General features: G+C 40.3%; 1 protein-coding gene across 1 annotated transcript in view; it reads left to right on the forward strand.

Moving 5' to 3' along the window:
* Window positions 1-18,205, forward strand: part of shank3a (SH3 and multiple ankyrin repeat domains 3a) — a 195,123-nt gene that overhangs the window by 33,207 nt on the left and 143,711 nt on the right. Inside the window, exon 3 of the mRNA XM_073471272.1 lies at window positions 16,319-16,753. Within this exon, the coding sequence (XP_073327373.1) occupies window positions 16,442-16,753 (312 nt within the window). The 5' untranslated portion in view covers window positions 16,319-16,441. The remainder of the gene's footprint in view (window positions 1-16,318; window positions 16,754-18,205) is intronic.

The following is an 18,205-nucleotide window of genomic DNA, read 5'->3' on the forward strand; positions in this document are numbered from 1 at the left end:
TGGTAAACGTTTGTAAATGGGCTGGTCAGAGATTAAACCTGTGACTCATTTTACACAACATACAATATGTTGTAAAACTGGTTTCGATGGCTGTGTGATATTTATAAACTCTAGGTAAACGCATAAGGAAAATTAAGGTGGTAATAGTTGCTGTTCTGAGGCTCTGTGGCATGCGGCAGCCTGGAGTTCTGAGAATGCATTTTCACACCCGCTGCCCTGTGCAGTCATGTTTGATATGCTGCTTCTCTCTCTATTGCTCAGCTCCTAGTGCTGTACTGTAATTACTGCACTTGGCAGAGAGTCACGACACATCGACAACAGATGAATTTGGGTGCGGGGAGGGGATGAGCAAAAGAAAAAAGAGATGTGGGGGTGCGGATGGGTGTTGTGAGGAAAAGGAGTACGACAGAATTATTTCAGACTTCTACGAAATAATTGCAGCACTGGGAAAATTGAAGTTTAAGAGTAAGCCATGCCAGCAGATGCAGGTGGACATATGTTTATGGATGAGTGTGTGTGCTTGTCTCTGTGTCTGATGCGATATCGTACAGTTGCATGCTCACCCCAATAGTTAGCAAATCTCTATGACAGTTTGTATCTGATTTGGCCGTAAGACATTCTATACGTGACATGTTATACCTTGCCATATTATTTGAACTAACCTTTTTACTATTTACTTTAAAAGAATGTCCAGTCAGATTGGGATTAAGAAATGTCGCTCACTATCTGTAGAGTGCTGTATTAATTTACTGCAAATGCAGTATGCAAATGAAACATTTCCTACTGCTGCAGCTTCACGTAATAGCATTTTACTTGTGAAGCATAAGTTGACTTTTATTATGAAGTAGGCTAGTCATAGAAAATGCGTGTGTACACTTACCACTACCGTTCATCAAAAATTAGTCTACAGAGCAAAACAATGGTCAATTTCAGCATTTTATGACAGGGGATCAGTTTGAAATATATCAGGGAGTAGTTTTATACAGACCTCCAACTTCTTAGTGAGGTAACCAACTCATTTTGCCTTATGATCAGGTTGTCTATTTTAATTGGGTTTAAATCTGAAATATTGCCAAATAGGCGCTTTTGGTTTTTGCTTTGACAACAAATTATCCACTGTCATCTTGTTGGTCAACTCTCCTTACTTTTGTCACATGAGAAGTGAAATGCGACTCCTGTTACTCTGTGCTGCCACTCTGCTGCTGGCACTGCTGCTGCATGGTACAGACACCTTTGGTTTATAATTGTAGTGTCTGTCATTTCAACTAGGTGTTGATAAAAAAAATGGCAAAACAACAGTGCCTCCTTGGCAAGTCATGTAATTGCTGTATGCCAGAACACCGTGTAACACCAATTTGTGACAAAGAAGCTTAAATGTAGTCTCTGAGTTTTCATCCATTTAATTTAGCTAATTTTGTGTATTGGCACTCATCAGCACGAATTAGAGACTCCATACTGTATATGTAACTGCTGGAGTGAGAGGAGGAGATACAAATAGGCAGAAAGGAGTTGAAGTGGTGTCACACGCTGTGATAATATCAGGAGAAGGGGAATGGGAGTTATGATGTAAACAGAATTCAAGAGATTTTTGTACTGTAATTATAGCTGTGCATGTTGCAGACATGAAAAAATGCTGTTAAATACAAAATAGCTTGTTTTCATTACCTTATCTGAATATATTAATTTCTCTTACTCTTACTATGTCGTGGGGATGACAACTCACCCAGCCAATGAGATTCTGTGTCTGTTTAATTGTTTTACCAGTATGCCGTGAGTGGTGGTGACTAGTCCTAACTTTGAGTATTGTTTATAATTGTTAGGGTCAACGTGTTTGTTTGTTTGTTTATTGGTTTAAATATACAGAGACAATGCACATTAATAAACATTTCTGTAAACATGCCGGTTTAGCCACGTTGGCTAATTTTCAACCGTAGTCTCTGGGGCAGGTGACTTGAGCACTACAATAATTAAAAATGCATTAAAAAATAAACAAACACAAAACAGTACTATGCCTACTTATAAAGTACAGTATACAATACAATATATTACAGTGCATACAATAAAATACCTTCATTACAGTTTCAGAACAGATGGTCACATAATTGACCGTCTCTCAACCATAGTTTTAAATTTCTTTTAAAAGAAAGATAAGTGTCATACTCCCTGAGCTGCACTGGAAGAATATTCCAGGTGTGAGTAGCTCTCACCGTGTTGCATTTTTGAGTAAGAAGAAATGGAAGTAAATCATTGTGGACATCTGAGCAGCCAATAAAGAACTACAATGAAATGAATAGAGCAGAACTGGGAAGCTAACAAATGAGAAAAGGCTCTCTGAGTTAACTTCCAGTTGTGCCCTATAATACACTGTCCACACCAGGTAATGTTGGTGTGCATAGCAGGAGAGGGAAATAGCTTTTTGGGATCAATGATGCCTCTCAGAAAAGATTTTTGCTACTGCATATATATGCTGGTTCAGGACACATTTTATTCATGCTTGTTGAAATTGAACAGGAGAAAGACTGAGCAAATCAACAAGGATGAAATAATCTATATACCTTGAAATTTTATGCTTAAAACAAATACAAATATTAATCATGGTGTCATTGTAACGATGCAAACTATCCAAGTGCAATAAGTAAACCCCAGGATAACATACAGTACGGCTAGGACAAACCAAACTGAAAATGTTTACAGTAACTAGTAATGTTGAATATTCATGAATACACTTGTGAATCACTTGCAAGCCTAAAAGTAAATCAAGCATAGATTCTTGGACTATTCAATGTTGGCGTTAAAACATATTAAAGCATCTCCTCAATATCATTATTCAGCTGAACTGAGTGCAAGGGAAAATTGAGATTCTCTGTTTCATGGTATCCAGCAAAATGCATAATGGCAGCAAGCAGGCATATTAAATAGTCTTTATACTGGCAAGTCATTGACACACAAAGCCACACAATGAAAGAGAGATTGAGCCCCTATCCATGAACACTCTCCGGATGCATTGAAGGGCTGTCACTTCCAAATGATGTCTTGATACCATCTGTGCATGATTGTTTTACCATCTCCTTTAATGATGCCTTAAAATCTTGAGCACATAAATACCACATTTTGTTTGCGTAACTGTGAAGAGGCTCATATTAGACACTCTTCCATACACCAATCAACACAGCACTGCACAGCATAATTCACTTCCTCCTGTTACCTCCTCTTGATGTCACTGGCATCTATTTGTATGCAAATTAATTGTGTTACATCAAGCAACTGATGGGAGCACGAGAAACATGGCAGGGTTTCAGGCAGGTTAGGTTATGAATGTCAAGTTCGTCATATTTCTCACACTCGTTGTGCATCCTGTGAGATGGCATTCACCATCCTTAAATCCAGAGTTAGAATCACTTCAAGGAGATGCCACACACAGAAAAAGCAAAATTTTAGGCATGACAGCACAGCGCTTACATCAGGCTCTTAATGATGCTTGTACATCAGGCGGCACAGTCGAAGTCACACATGGATCAATGATATGAGACTGGTGCGCTGTTGTGTTCGGCAGCTGTTCCAAACTGAAACTGTGGTGTTACCATGTTGAGTTTTTAAAATTGTTTCAACAGTGCCTCCTGCTAACCACCTAAAAACCCTCTCATACTTGTTTTCTACAAAATCTCCTTGGCAATAATAACAAATTGCAATATCACAAATTATTATTGCACAATTCCACAAATGTTATGAAATGAGTTAATGAAATGTGGTTCATTAATTCTGGACATGATGCGCAGACTTTTTGCAGCAACTAGCCTTATCTGGTAAAGAGCTGCCCTTTAGTAATGTGTGGCTGTTATGATCTACCCTTTTTCTTTCTCTTCCCATTACTCACAGTGATGGGGTTGGGTTAGGGCTGAAACACTGTTTCCTCTGTTTTTATATCAGTGAAGATGACACAACAGTGGAAAAGGGGTCTGCTGCAAGGATTGAATAATGCAACTGCAGAGACTAACTTAAACTACTTGAAAATACTGCAGCAAAGACCTCTCGCTGATGAGAGTGTTTGTTTAAATGTTTTTATGTACTTGGCAGCATCCATACACTTTGATCCTAAATTTTCTGAGGTGAAAGCTAGCATGCATGTGGTGAGCAGTGCTTCTCACATCCACACATACACCTGGTAAATTCCCAGCACATTAGATTCTGGAGGGTGGCTGCATAGGATTTTTTTGTGACTCGTGATCCAAATGTTTCCACTAAAGGGTAACCCCACCAATCTTACACATTCAAGTGTGTTTACAGTACTGGGGGAATACTACGGCATATGTGAAAAAAGTAGTATAAAGCATTTTGTGGCTCCTGAGGAAGCTGCATGTAATCTGATAAATTGCCTACAATGATATCACTCAGTGGCTTAGTTGCAGTGTGGGTGGGTGTAAGTAGGTGGCAAGTTTTGAAGAGTTTTGGTTGCAACAGTTTTGATCATTTGTTTTTTTTAAACTGCCCATAATGAGTCCAACAGTGTTATAGGAGTGCTTGTTAGACTGATAGATTGCTTTTCAAAACCAGTGCCTACATTACCCACAATACAACACAGCCACTGAGTGACATAATTGGAGACAATTTATCAGATTACATTACAGCGCCAAAGTCCAAAAGTCAAAGTTTTTGAAAAAGATAAATGGACTAATTCCAAAATTATTCTGCTTTAGTCCATTCAAAAACAGCATTATCACTGCGGTTAAAAAAACGTCTGCTCTGCCGCTTGCTGCACACAAAGGGAGGCACGCCGCTGTAATAATGAGGGGATCTAGCAGCAATCTTAAAGCACCACAGTGACAAAAAAGCTATAAAACACTATAATAATAAATTACTTGAGTTTTTCCACAAAGAAGATCATATTTCATATCTGCATTTGCTCTTCGTACCATCGAGACACCATCACTTTCATACCAACGACAACTGTAGAAAAAAGAAGAAATCCCCAGTTTGGTTTAGTTATAGTCATTAAAGAAAATTGATGTTATAAAAAAAAGGCTAGCACATTTAATCTGATGAATCACTGTATTCAAATTGAGAATTTGTTCGAGATTTTTAGGGTGTTGACGTCATAAATGTTAGACATTTAAAGCTTCAACTGAAAACCTCAGTAAAAGCTTTTAATGTAAAAAAAAGGACATTCGGTACAGCCCTACTTCTGATGAAGTTGCTGCCTGTCGTAATTAAGATCATTTAAAAAAATGTTTGAGTTGGTTACAAAAAGACATCTCGTGTGTGAGTGGTAGAAATGATGTACACAAAAGAACATCTTTCCATTCATGTTAAGTATTTTCCTCAATTTCATTTATTTATCTGTTCAAACTGCAGCATGAATCCATTATTCTTTTTAAGATGTGGGTTTTTTGTTTGATACAGGTCCAGATAAGATTTTATCTACTTGTAGGACACTCACAAAAACAAACACGCTCTCAGCATGGTCAGAGTTGTCAGAGTTTCTTAGCGTGACTTCTCAAATCAGCTATCTGGTCTGTTGTGTCAAACTGCCATTGGACTGGATTGTGACCCAGATTCAGTGTGTTTCTCTCACAGATGACAGATGTAGATCAATAGTCATAAAAACTCAGGAATAGATGGCTTAGTAATGGCTTATACCCCTGCTTTTAGAGGGATCAAATGGGTTTATCTTTTTGTGAATGAATAGGGGCTTGCGTTCAGTCTGTCTTTTTCTCATTCTTTCTTTGCCTTACACAGGAGACACTTTACTTGTTTCCACCACTCTGTGTTAATTTCCCCTTATTATAAACCTCATAATTTATTTCTCAATTTTGCATGGATAAGGATGCGTACAAGCGCAGAGAGAGAATGCTGTGGGGTTTAAGGGCAGCAACAGAGTAAACAGCATGAAATATTGATGATTTTCTGGAAGGAGGATGCCAGTTGCAAAAGACACATTCATATTAACAATTCTCTATTATTATTCAAAAATGATTCTTGCTGCTTCAGCAGCAATATGGTCAGAGAAACAGTGTATGCACTCACTGTGCATTGGGTTATTCAGTTGTGTAATTGTAGGCCAAAATGTGTTCTATTATGATGCCTGCTCATTTATTTTTTTATTCAAATACATTATATACAGTAATTTTATGTAATGATGAACACTGCCTCAATTTCGGGATTCATTGGCATCATCCGCAGTTCTGATATTAAATCAGCAGTTTCCTTCTTGGCCAGGGGGTGTGTGAAAATAAAGAAAAGAGGCTTTGGCAGCAACCCTTTTGATGAAATGCACTAATTTGGAGTTACTGTCTTCTCTTACTGCAATACATACGTGAGCATTCATATTCTTTTTAAAAAAGTGGTGAGTTTTATCCAGCCGACGGCCTACATATTGCACTCTCTTTGTGAATTTTTTTTTTATCTTCTGTATGTAGCTTGTAGGATTCTTTAATGTGGCATTTGTAAACCAAATTTAGCTTACTTTCCTTGAGAGAGAGGAAGAGAAGAGAAAGAGAAAACAAAGGTTCACAGTTGTTTTGAATTCATCATTGACTGCTATTGTACTTGTTGTGTATTGAACAGTTTTTACATACAGAGGCTACCACTGTGTAACAAGTCATGAGCAGCAGGAGAGCTATGTAATTTACTGGGAGGCATCTACCTTAGGCAGCTTTGCATGATTAATTAGTCCTTAATACTGGCCTCACACTAGCACATTGGTATTTACGAGTTGAAATCATTTGGTGTGAAAGGAACAGTGATGGGATATTTGTGGAAATTTTAAACATTTAGACCTGCAATAGCCAATGAGAGCAAGCTGAATGGGAAGTGTCACCAACCAGATGTTGTGTAAAATAGAAACATGGTCACCAACAGCACAAATTGGACCAAAAGATCAGGGTCCATATCCTGTAGTGTTAACCAAGCTTTACATCATCGTAGACCATAAACACATGTGACACACACATATGGTGTATGAGTGTGTGTGTGTTATGTGTATTGTAGACATGTTGTGTTTGATAGTATTATTTATCTCTTTTCTCATGGTCTGTCTTTATCTGTGACAGTTTAATTACTCCATGAATTGGATGAGTCTTTGCTGACAAATATCAGACTCAAGTTTTTGTGTTGATTAATTAAATCATAAATTATTGTTTTTCAGTACTTTGAAAGATACCCTGCACTTTCATTGTTTTGTTGTCTTGACCAAACAGGGATGGTCCCCAAAAAACTGATAGTAAGTGGCAGTTGCTGCATTAGAGAATGAAAACTATGCGGTCACTGCCTAATTCCTTTTTTTAGAAACATGGACTTAACATGGGCTTAAGTAAACAAACAGTCCAGTTTGAGAGTCTCTGCTGACCTCAGTCTAACATTTCTTGGGTCTGATATGGATTTTTTATATGATCACTAAGCACTATTGAAAATAGTTATAATATCTATTGTAGTATGGGAGGATAATACAATTTGGATTCAGGGAAATTGTGTTATGGCTTACAGTAAATATTGTCTCTGACTTTGCATTGCAGTGAATAAAACAATACATGTCTCCTGTGTAAAGGTTTCCTAAAGCTTTAAGGTAGCTTTTAGGGTGGCATCTGCCCCAAAAATCAGGTATTGGTTTTGCTCTACAGTGTAGTCAGTGTGCTCATCATGTGCGGTTTGCTCATTGCAGGAGATGTGCTGGCAGTTAGCCCAGCAGGAGGCTGCTGCATGACAGATTCTATTGAGGAATTAACATCTCATTGTCATTGGCAATCTGAGGTGTTTAATTGGGAAATGTGATGATTTCCAAATGTTCAGCCTCCATCAGCCCTAGTCAATGTAATACTGTCAATTATTATCCCAGTTTTTTTTTTTTTTTGTTTTGTTTTTTACACATTATTGCATTTTTTCCTAACATGTTATATCTCTTCATACTTAAACTATAATGGTCTCTTTGATTTGAACGAAACACCTGTGCGTCTCACTTTACTAATGCACCTCATGCTTTTTGATAAACAGTTTAAAAGCTCAGGGACTGAATATCAGCCATTATATGAATGTGCGTATTTTAGTTTATACAAGGGTTGCAGAACTAGGCATGTGTTAGCCTTGAGTGTATGCGTAAACTTACTGTAGCTCTACTAATAGTAGAGGTGTGGACATTTTTCTCGATTGTAAGATGCATTTGCATGCAACAAATGGGGACGTGGAAGATTATGCATCAATGCAAAGACAGAGAATAATCAAGAGTTTGTAGTTTATGCTGATTGTTGATTGTCCTGCCTTGGCTGGACAATAAAGTTATGTCACGATTTTGCTCCCATGGTTTGAATTGTTGGCGGACATTAGGCTAACGTTACTTATGTAGGAGGTATGTCGGAGGGAGGCAGAGATCATCTGCAAGTGATACAAAAAACAAACCCGCTGAGTATTTTTTTAAACGGGGCACATGTCAGATTTTGTGAACTTGCTGGGAAGCACGAACTGGATGAGACCCACGCTGAGTGTGATTTCTGTCTCACAACGATTACTGATCACGTTAGCTCTTTTCACCTGAAGCTAACATCTGCAGCCATAAATAATAACTGTTACAGCAAGCCCAGCTAATCAGCCAAGATCTGAGGAGGTGCTGTCAACCTTGCCGTCCAACTCTGAGAGAGGTGTATGCAGCACAGTCAATAAATGCCTGATCTTAAAGCTGCTATGTGAAAACAATTTTATTGTAGATAACAAAAAACAGACAACAAAACTTCCAACACCTTGGAATGAGGATGGGTTGAAACTGCATTAGCCGTTGTGGTAGTATTTTGTGCTTGAAGGCATGAACCCTGATTCCCCAGTGTAGCATATATTTGATAACATTAACTTAAGCCTGGCACAGTGACATCCTTGACCTCCCCAGCATCCCCTGCCTTTTAAGCACTGTGGTGGTTTATGGAGAGATAGTGCAGTGCATGGTATGAAACAGGTCTTAATTGGCTGGCAGGCTTTATGAAGTTCTCTCTGGGGAGTCCCATTGATTATTAAAAGGCAGGCTGCATCAAAGAGCCAACTGCCACTCCAGCAGCAACCCTGGAAACACAGAGATCAACAAAAAAATGATCATCCACAACTTCCTGTGGTTACATAGAGAGAATTTCTAAACAGACAGACAGATAGCGAAAAAAGGAATTGTGTGAGAACAAGAGGAGACAGTATCAGTGAAAGATAGGAGGAGAAAAATCAGTGAGGATGCCGTGTGGAAATGGATTTTGGTACACACATTTTTTTTTGTCAGTTTTCGTCTGCATCCCTAGAAATATTCCTTAGCCATGTACTTTACACACAGCATGCTTTCGAAACCTGTTTGCTGGCTTTTTGTCAGAAGTAATCAAGAATGAAAACCCAGTTCTAGTTGTTATATATTTCTGCTTTGTTTGTTCAAAATCGTTTGATTTTGGATATTGATAGAACTGTTTGCATATGTCTGTGTTGCTGTCTGTAAGAGAAGGTGGTACCACAAACCAGTGTTAAAAGTGTCACATCAGCTCCAGTGATGCGTTGCCCAGACTCCGTAGAAAATCTTTTCTGACAGAGCGTAGAAATAGCCGTGTCCTCAAATGTACTCTTTGCAGTCTAGGCATAAAAAAAAGAGATGCAAAAGGTTTCCCATAACATTAAATTTTTTCTGGCTGTCACATTTCCAGTCCTGTCTGCAGGGGTGACAGATTGAAAAGCCATAGTGAAGGAGCTTGCCAAGCAGGATTTCTACTCTGCCAACCAAATCAAAACAAATATTGATATCATAACTCATGACCAGCCTAACAGTGTGATTACCCTGCTGTGAGCCTATGAATATCACTGTAGTTTTCATGTATGTCAGCTCTGTGTGTGTGTGTGTGTGTGTGTGTGTGTGTGTGTAAAAAGAAAAAAAAGGGGGGCACATCTGCTTACTGCGTCAGCCCATGCGTACTGGATAGAGACAGTGGCTTTGGGATGTGGTGCAGCTACTGTAGAGTATTGATTCCAAAAGCTTTTAGCGCATGGCTAATTTTCCATATGGGGCCTCTGCGTGTGGCCCCGGGGCTCTGAATAGGTCAGGCATTGTTTTGTTTACACTAAGCAGCTAATCTGTGTGAGCTGGCTGTGCATGTGTGTGTGTGTGTGTGTGTGTGTGTGTGTGTGTGTGTGTGAGAGAGAGAGCGAGAGATTGTGAATGTGTGTCTGTTGACAGTTCTGATTTTGAAGGAGGCTACTGTAACAGAGTATGTATGTACTCTAACGCATACACACATTATGCACACACACACGCACACACACACACACACACACACACCCCAATATATGATGATACTTATGCTTCATATATTACACTTCAAAGTAGGCTGCAAGTGTAATTTTTAGAAAATAATTTCAATTTTAATTTTAGAGATGCTACAAAACTGTTTTTTTTTTCCAAACGTCCCAAGTGCAGTAGAGGTTGACTACTCTCCAGCAGCCTCAGCAAAATCATTCTAGGTTCTTAATCAGATGTGTGAGGAGTCCAATATTTATAGGATTTTATTTTTAGGAGATAGCTACTGTTGCAGCTTGGTAATGCCTCCTCACCAATTCCTGCTTTTAGGGTGTCAGAACATTTCCACATTTGATTAAAGAAAAGAGATTACTGCCATATGCATTAGCATCCTGTTGTGTACACAGTAGTCCTCTACAACAGATGTTTGTCCTGTAAAACATGAAGCTGACTTGCCACTTTCCTTGTCAATCAACTTCAGCCTGTCTGCTGGACTGGTAGAGGGGGGCTGTAGTCATCAGTCATTAATGTCCAGACCACATCAAACCCACCAGCTTCCTCTATGTATCCATCAGAAGACTGTTAGGAGTTGTTAGTATAGCCTGATAATGCCAAAGCATTGAGCCATCTGGTTACGTAACAATCAGCATCTGCCATTATGTGAGAGCAAAGAGAACTGTCACTTTCCTTTTGACAACCTTCCTTCTAATGCCTCAGCTTCTTCTTCCTGTTACTAAAGTGTCATCCACCTCAGGTGTACCCTAAACAGCCCCATCTCCTGTTCTTGGAGATCAATCAAGTATTGTAGACAGACAATTCAGTTCCCCTTCCCTGATGGTCCATATCTGGATCAGCACAGATGGTAGCATTTAGAAAAGACATGCTGCTTTCAAAAGCCTTCTACTGATGCTGGGAGATGGCCCCACTGCTCCCTCCACAAAGTCAAAAAACAGATAGAGACACAAAGAAACAAAAGGAAGGCTAAAAAAACAATACAAATTACAATTAAATTATATGAATCTCAATATCTAATTCACACCCAATAATATCACATTTCTTACGCTAGCTTCAATCTAGTATAGAGTGCATGTCTGGATAATTGATATCCATCATACTTTATCTTTATTCCAATTGAAAAATGGATGTCTGCTCTCTTCTGAGGTCATCTCTACTGAAAGAACAATCAGCCTATTACACCTGGTAGTCTAAAAACCACTTCAGAACGTTATAGCAGACAGGTAACCAAACATATTCTCCCTTTTTGTTTGATGCTTCTCAGCATTAACAATGAATAACCTTCATTCAAATAAGAGAATGGAAATGTTTTAAGGGGCAGAAAGATAAAGTGTGTACTTTGTGTGTATGTGCAAGTGTGTATGCGTGTGCATGTGTGTGAATAAATGTGGCCCCGGGTGACTTCAGTTTGTGAGTGGCCATGACATTTGCTTTACCAGGTGTAGAGGAGCGTGAAGCAGACTCTGATGGGGCCTGTGAACAGTTATCACATTTACTCCAGGCCATGGGCTATGTGGCTGGTTTGTCAAAGCTGACTGTATGTAATGCTCTCCCTCCCTCTCTCCCACCTTCCTTTTCTGTCGTTCCTCTTCCACCCTCCCTTTTTCTTTCACGCTCCTTTTCTCTATACTTTTTTCTTGGCCCACTGACTGTCTCAGCCACATCCTCTCTGACCCTCTCTGCTTCATGCTACCTCAGCCAACTGTTTACCTTTATCTTCCTCCCTCCCTCAGCCCCAGCCTCCTTTTTTCCAGTGTGGAAGTCTTAGAGGGGAGCAGGTAGGGCTGGCTGAAGGCTGGCAGTGGATTTCAGGAGTGTTTGTGAATGTCCTCATGTACAGCTCTATGGCAGTGACTTTTAAAGCCTAGCAGATGTTTCAGATACACGCATATATTGCACTAGATCCATGCACACACTGCTCTGTATAGTCATGAATTATTCACTTTGTTTTCACTGGGCTGGAGCGCAAGAGATGGTGGTGAGAGGGGATGGGGTGAAAGAGATCTGAGCAGAAGAGAAAAGAGGCAGTAGCTGTTAGCTGAGGCATGGGAGCTAGCCTTCTTATAATTCTAGTCCACTCTCTTAATGTTCCCAAGCAATTGGAGTTAGACAGAATCTGGACTGCAGTGTTAACCTATAGGTACACTCATAGCTCCCAAATGTTTTTAAGTTAGCTCTGTTGCCAGCTAAGTCTCTAAGCAGGTATTCGAATCATTACATTATGCTATGCACGTTATTAGAGGTGCAGGTGAATTTTGTCACTGTACTATTATAGGGAAAGATGATAAATGGTGATATTGAATTATTATCCTGGCCAAGTTATGCCACTGTAATTTTTTTTCCCGGCCAGATTCAAGGTCCAACTATTTCATTAAGTGGTTGAACCATTGCCAAGTGGTGATCATTTATTCATTTTATGCTGTTTTCAGAATGGAATTAAAAAAAAAACAGTACACCGTAAGTATGTCTGCAATGTACAATTCTTCCCATCTGACAGTCTATTGATTGTTTTACAATTTGGAGGTTCATCAAAGTAAATAGCTGAAAATAGTTATGATCATTTCTGAGAGCCCGAGGTGATTCAAATTAATCGATGATCAAAATAGTTTACGTCCCAATAATCTTTTTAGCTAACCAATCATTTTAGCTGTAATTATACACATACCAGAGTAATGCTTTGATCTGAGATATGGAAGTCATATCCTTCAAAATGCACTGGTGAAAATTAAGAGGAAAAGAGGTTTAATCAAGTTGAATAAAAAACAGTGTAGCGCATTTTGCAGTTCCCTGTATTTTTCTTTTGCCATCTGTCCAACCAGATAACTTGTTCCTTATATGTAGATCTCTTCAAGTGCTGTTGCCCACACAGCTTATTCTTGTATGATGCAAGTAGGATGAAATCCCTCCCTGGCCCTGCCCCAGCTATCTAGGGGAATCATTATTGCTTATTGGCAAGGTATCGTTGGTCCCTTTGCCACATTCCCAGAACTTAATCCTTCTAATTGTTTGATCCGTTGTTAGTTATTATGCAGTTCATGTACATTCTCATTATCAGTCATTTTAAAAGTGTTGCATTCTGGCTTCTGATATTAACAAATACTCAACTCAACAATTCTAAATATCTTAATATGTGGTTTGAAATTTACAAAATGTGTTGGGAGATAATCCATTGTGTGAGCTTTAGAGTCTTTTGACCAGCACTGTAAGGGCACAGAATTGCTTTATAAAAAGTGAATATTGAGCTGCACTACAAGGCCTGGGGAAGACTTATTAATTTTCTTTACCCGAGAGACCTGGCAGGCTGAAGTCGCGTACAGGTAGAGTGATCTGCTAAATCCTCTAATGTATTAGGTCTGCCTGCCATGCTCTTTCTCCAGTGCTAATGGGATTACATACTGTAGAGTGTCCAGCAGTGGCAAAGCACTCGCATGCAAACCTCTGTAGTGCAGGGAAACATGTACACACAGTTCACCCTCTACTGGATGATTACAACACAGCCTTCGATTTTTAATGAGAAGGATACATCTGATTCAGAATGACTTAGGGTGCACTCACACTAGGCAATCTGTATCGTGCCCAAGCACACTTGATCCCCAAAGTCCAGTTTGTTTGACTAGTGTGAGCGCTCCATGCTCAAGCACGGTACACTGTCTTTGCCGTGGCATGGTTGGAAGAGGTGTGCTTCGGCACGGTACAGTTGCTCATGCACGAACACGAGCACGGGTACACAACATAGAGATGTATGTACAAGAGTTAACCGTGCTCAGGCCCGGCTGGGGCTGGAGCAATATGAGTGCAGGCCAGCGGGGGGACTGGGGAGGAGGGACAATCGTGCTTCGGCACGGTACGGAGCAACTGGGCCAAGTGTGAGTGCGCACTTGAGTCCATATTTTCTACCAACCAGGCAATAGGTGCGATTTTGTGAGCCAAATAACTTTGCTCTCAGCTCAGGTAAACAGAAATTATTAGTAAACATGTCTCCAAATTATTCAAATTAATTAATTAAAAGTATCAGCTCTGAGACTTTCCTGTCAGTTAAGTCTTTTCACAAGGTCGATGAGTGTATAGGATAGCAGCAGGATTTGCTTTAAACTCTTTTCTCTGAGAAGCTCTCAGCAGGAATCTGAGGCTTTTCTGATATAATGAGGTGATATTTTGGCTAAAACTATCATGGCAGGAAATCCAATGAGACATACTGAAACTTTACAGGAGGAAAAACCACTGGCAGAAACTCTACCCCCTCATAGCTCTCTTCCATCACATACTGCAATACTATTTGTTAGAGCATAGCATGTAGTCAGAATAGCTATTCCTTTGTTTGTATTTCTGGGTCTTGTTATCAGCAGCTTCTTGGACAACTTTACCAAACTTTTACCTTTTTTGTGAGTTTGTGTGTGCATGTATCAAGTAGCTATAGAGCTTTCATCACTTGTATTCTCCCTAAAGTACTTGCTTTAAATTCCAGCCAATAAGAAAATGCTGTCTTGGGGCTGTCGGGTCAGCTTGAACAATGATGGCACTGTGAACACAATGGAGCATAGCACTGACTTAAGATCACAATTAATAATTTACAGACCTGTCACGAATGTTTCATGGCACATTTTCTTTGCATGAGAAGCTCACTTTGGAAGTGGCAAAGCTGAAACCCTCAAGTATTTGTCCTACACACCACCTGGAGTTCATGTACTAATCTCTTCTGATAATCATCTCCACTGATATCTTGAGTCCTATGGTTCAATTAAATATGACAGCATGAACTGAATAGGTCAGTACCTTAAGGGCTGATCAATGTAAAAACAACACATCTTTCTTTTTGAACATCACAGTCACAGACTTTGAAATCGCTTTGGGATATCTATTTTACATCACACTTAGATCGAAATCAAGGTGCAGTCGAAATGAATCGCAGTCCCAGTCTTCACAGGGCCTGCATGATGGAAGTGTAAATGAGAACAGTACCACATATGAGAATGAGTAGAACTCCCATGAAAACCTTCTTTTAATGGCAGCCTGCTTTGTCAATGTGTCGCTATGCAACAGATAGATAAAGTGAAGCATGAAGGCCAAATCCTGCCCAACATTGATCTGAGCAAACAATCCCCCCTCCTGTGCTGTCCTGACGTCACCACAGTGTCAGTACACTACAGCAAGAGCAACAGCGTGTGAAAGCAGCTGTGTCACACTGTGAACATTGTAGCAACAACATGTGCAGGCTTCATTTTTTGTGTGGTACTGGAGATACGAAGTTGCTTTACATCCGATGAGTTTAACATACTAAAAACGGGTAACATCAAACTAAAGTGAAAATATTTTCATTTCAGCAGTCACATTAATTAAGTAATAGTGCAAATGTTGAGTAATGCTGTCCAACCATTCTGATTTTGGTCTTCTGTTTTTGTTTTATCTACTTTGTAAAGGTCCAGTGTGTAGGATTTAGTGGCATCTAGGGGTGAGATTGAAGATAACAGCCAACTATACACCCCTCACTTCACCGTCCCCTACAGTGGCAGCTAAAAACAAGAAAAACCCAAAAGAACCTCTTTAGAGCCAGTGATTTGTTTGTCCGTTCTGGGCTACTGTAGAAACATAGTGGTGCAACATGGCGGACTCCTGCTCCCTCTGTAGATATAAAAGGCTCATTGTAAGGTAATGAAAATACAACAGTCCTCACTTTCACATGATTATACACTAATCAAAACATAATCATGAGCATTATATTTCTACCAATATTGAATTCTGCCCTCTAATACCCCGAAATCCTCACACTGGACCTTTTAAGACTAAATGTGCCTCATTTTTGTCAAATTGCGTCAGGATAATCTCTTCTGCAAATTACAGATTAGAGTTAAATAATTTAACACCATTCAGTGAATGTAATTCCTTAAATCTCGACACATCTCCACATCTCTTCTCAGTTTTATTTCGAAGTTCCCCTGGTACTTATCTTCTCTTTTTGTTTTTACCCCTCTCTCTCTGTAATCTCTGATTACCCCCTCCTCTTTGCCCATTCCCTCTCTGCCACCCTCCTTCCCTGAATCTCTCTCCCTCCCTCTTTTTCCCTCCCAGGCGAGTGATGCACGCTGCAAGCAGTGTGTGAGCAAGAGCCATCGGTGTGTGTGCGTGTGTGTGCGCTCGCGTGTGTGTCTGGAGAGAGAGAGAGAGACATAGACCGAGCCCCTAACACGGAGCATGCCTCTGCGTCCGGCAGCCGGCAAACATGAGCCACCCAGCCCTCCACGGCAGGACCAGCAGCAGCAGCAGCACACACACACACACTCACACACACCCACACACTCTTACACACACGCAGCAAACGGCAGCCAGGGGGCCAGCACTGACAGCGGCAGCTCCCGGGAAGAGGACAGCGGCGTTCCCTTTCCTGTCGGTGGTCTGGCTTTCCGTCCCGGCGCAGAGCGGAGCCACAGTGCAAGAGCACCCATGGAGGAGCCGACAGGCAACACCGTGGTGATCCGCATTGGAATCCCAGACCTACAACAGACGGTAAGAGCTCGTTCTTTAGCCACTGCTGGAGAGAGGATAAAAGAGAGGGAAGCTGCCTCTCCCCCTTTCTCGCTTACTGTTACTGGATGCTTTCTCTTGTCTCTGCTTTATGGATTTTGCTTTATTTCTTCCAAACATCTTCAGTTATCTCTCTTTTTCTCTTTCTGTGCCATCCTGTCTTTATAGCATTCCTCGATTTACTCTCTATTTCTTTTTGTATGCACACTTAGTGGCTGTATTTACTTGCTGTCTTCTGGGGGTTCCTCTCCCCACCGCCTATTCCACTGATGTCTCGCTAATAAATCTACCTCTTCATTAACTGGGCTTCAGCTGACTTTGACAACTGGCCACTTAGGGTGAGAGTGGGAGAGGGGGAGGGAGGGGAGAGGGAAAGAAAAGGCATCACGAACAAAAATGCCTATGAGCGGCATCATAAATCCACAGGAAAGACACAAAGTAGGGAATCAAGATAGTTATACCTGAACTGGGAAACTTTACCTCAACCTCTGTCTGCCCCTCTCTGTTGATGCTTGTCCAGACAGGATGAGGGATCCAATCCTTCATTCTTCTTAATAAAATCTTTACGCAGAAGATGTAGCCCGTGTCTGTGTAGGCTTGCAGCTACTGAAAATGCAGAACCATTAGACTGTGACATTGATCCTTTCCTCCTTCTATTCTCCCATTTTCAGTTTGCCTTTCCTTCTCTCCACAAAATCGCTATGATTCAATGTGTGCCTTTGTCTGTATTTGTTTGCTGCAGAAGGTGGTATGAAACAGGGCAAGTTTCCAGGTCCTAAATAAGGTCATTTCGTTCATTTTTCTCACTCTGCTGTTGTAATTTATTTGGATATCCTGCCGTGTTTGAGTAATTGTTAAGGACAGTACAGCCATTCTTACTGAATTGTTTCTTTCAGTTGTTTTAAAGCACTTACAAGTACTTCAGTCTTTACTGTAAAGTGAGGCCAATATTTCCATTAAAATGTCCTTTACAAGTCACGGGTTAAAACGATCTTGAACAGAAAGTGATTGCCTGGAACTGCACATAAACGCAGAGAGGAAGAAACATTTTAGCCTTCATTGGTTGTAGAATGAAATAAAGTGTTAGCAATTCAACATAATCTCTAACCCAATGCATAGTCTCTCTCTATCCTTGCTCTCTCTCCCTCTGTCAGTAGCACACATTAAGATCACACTATTAGAGAGAAACCATGTGACATTTTCTATATACAGAGCATCAGATTTCCACTCGTTCTACACATAGTCTACTAATGGTGCCGAAATAAAAGATTCAACTTTTCCAGCCAGTCACCGCATTCTCGTCTTCAGGTGCTCAGTCGGCTTTCTGTAGGGGGCTTAGTTGGAGTCTCCTTTTGATACTTTCTCCAGACATTGATGGCAAGGGCAGAAGGCTGCCTTTGTGTTTGTTATTGTTGATTACCTCATTGTAGTTGG

This window comes from Pagrus major, chromosome 8 (assembly GCF_040436345.1).
Source record: "Pagrus major chromosome 8, Pma_NU_1.0".
Classification (NCBI taxonomy): Eukaryota; Metazoa; Chordata; class Actinopteri; order Spariformes; family Sparidae; genus Pagrus; species Pagrus major.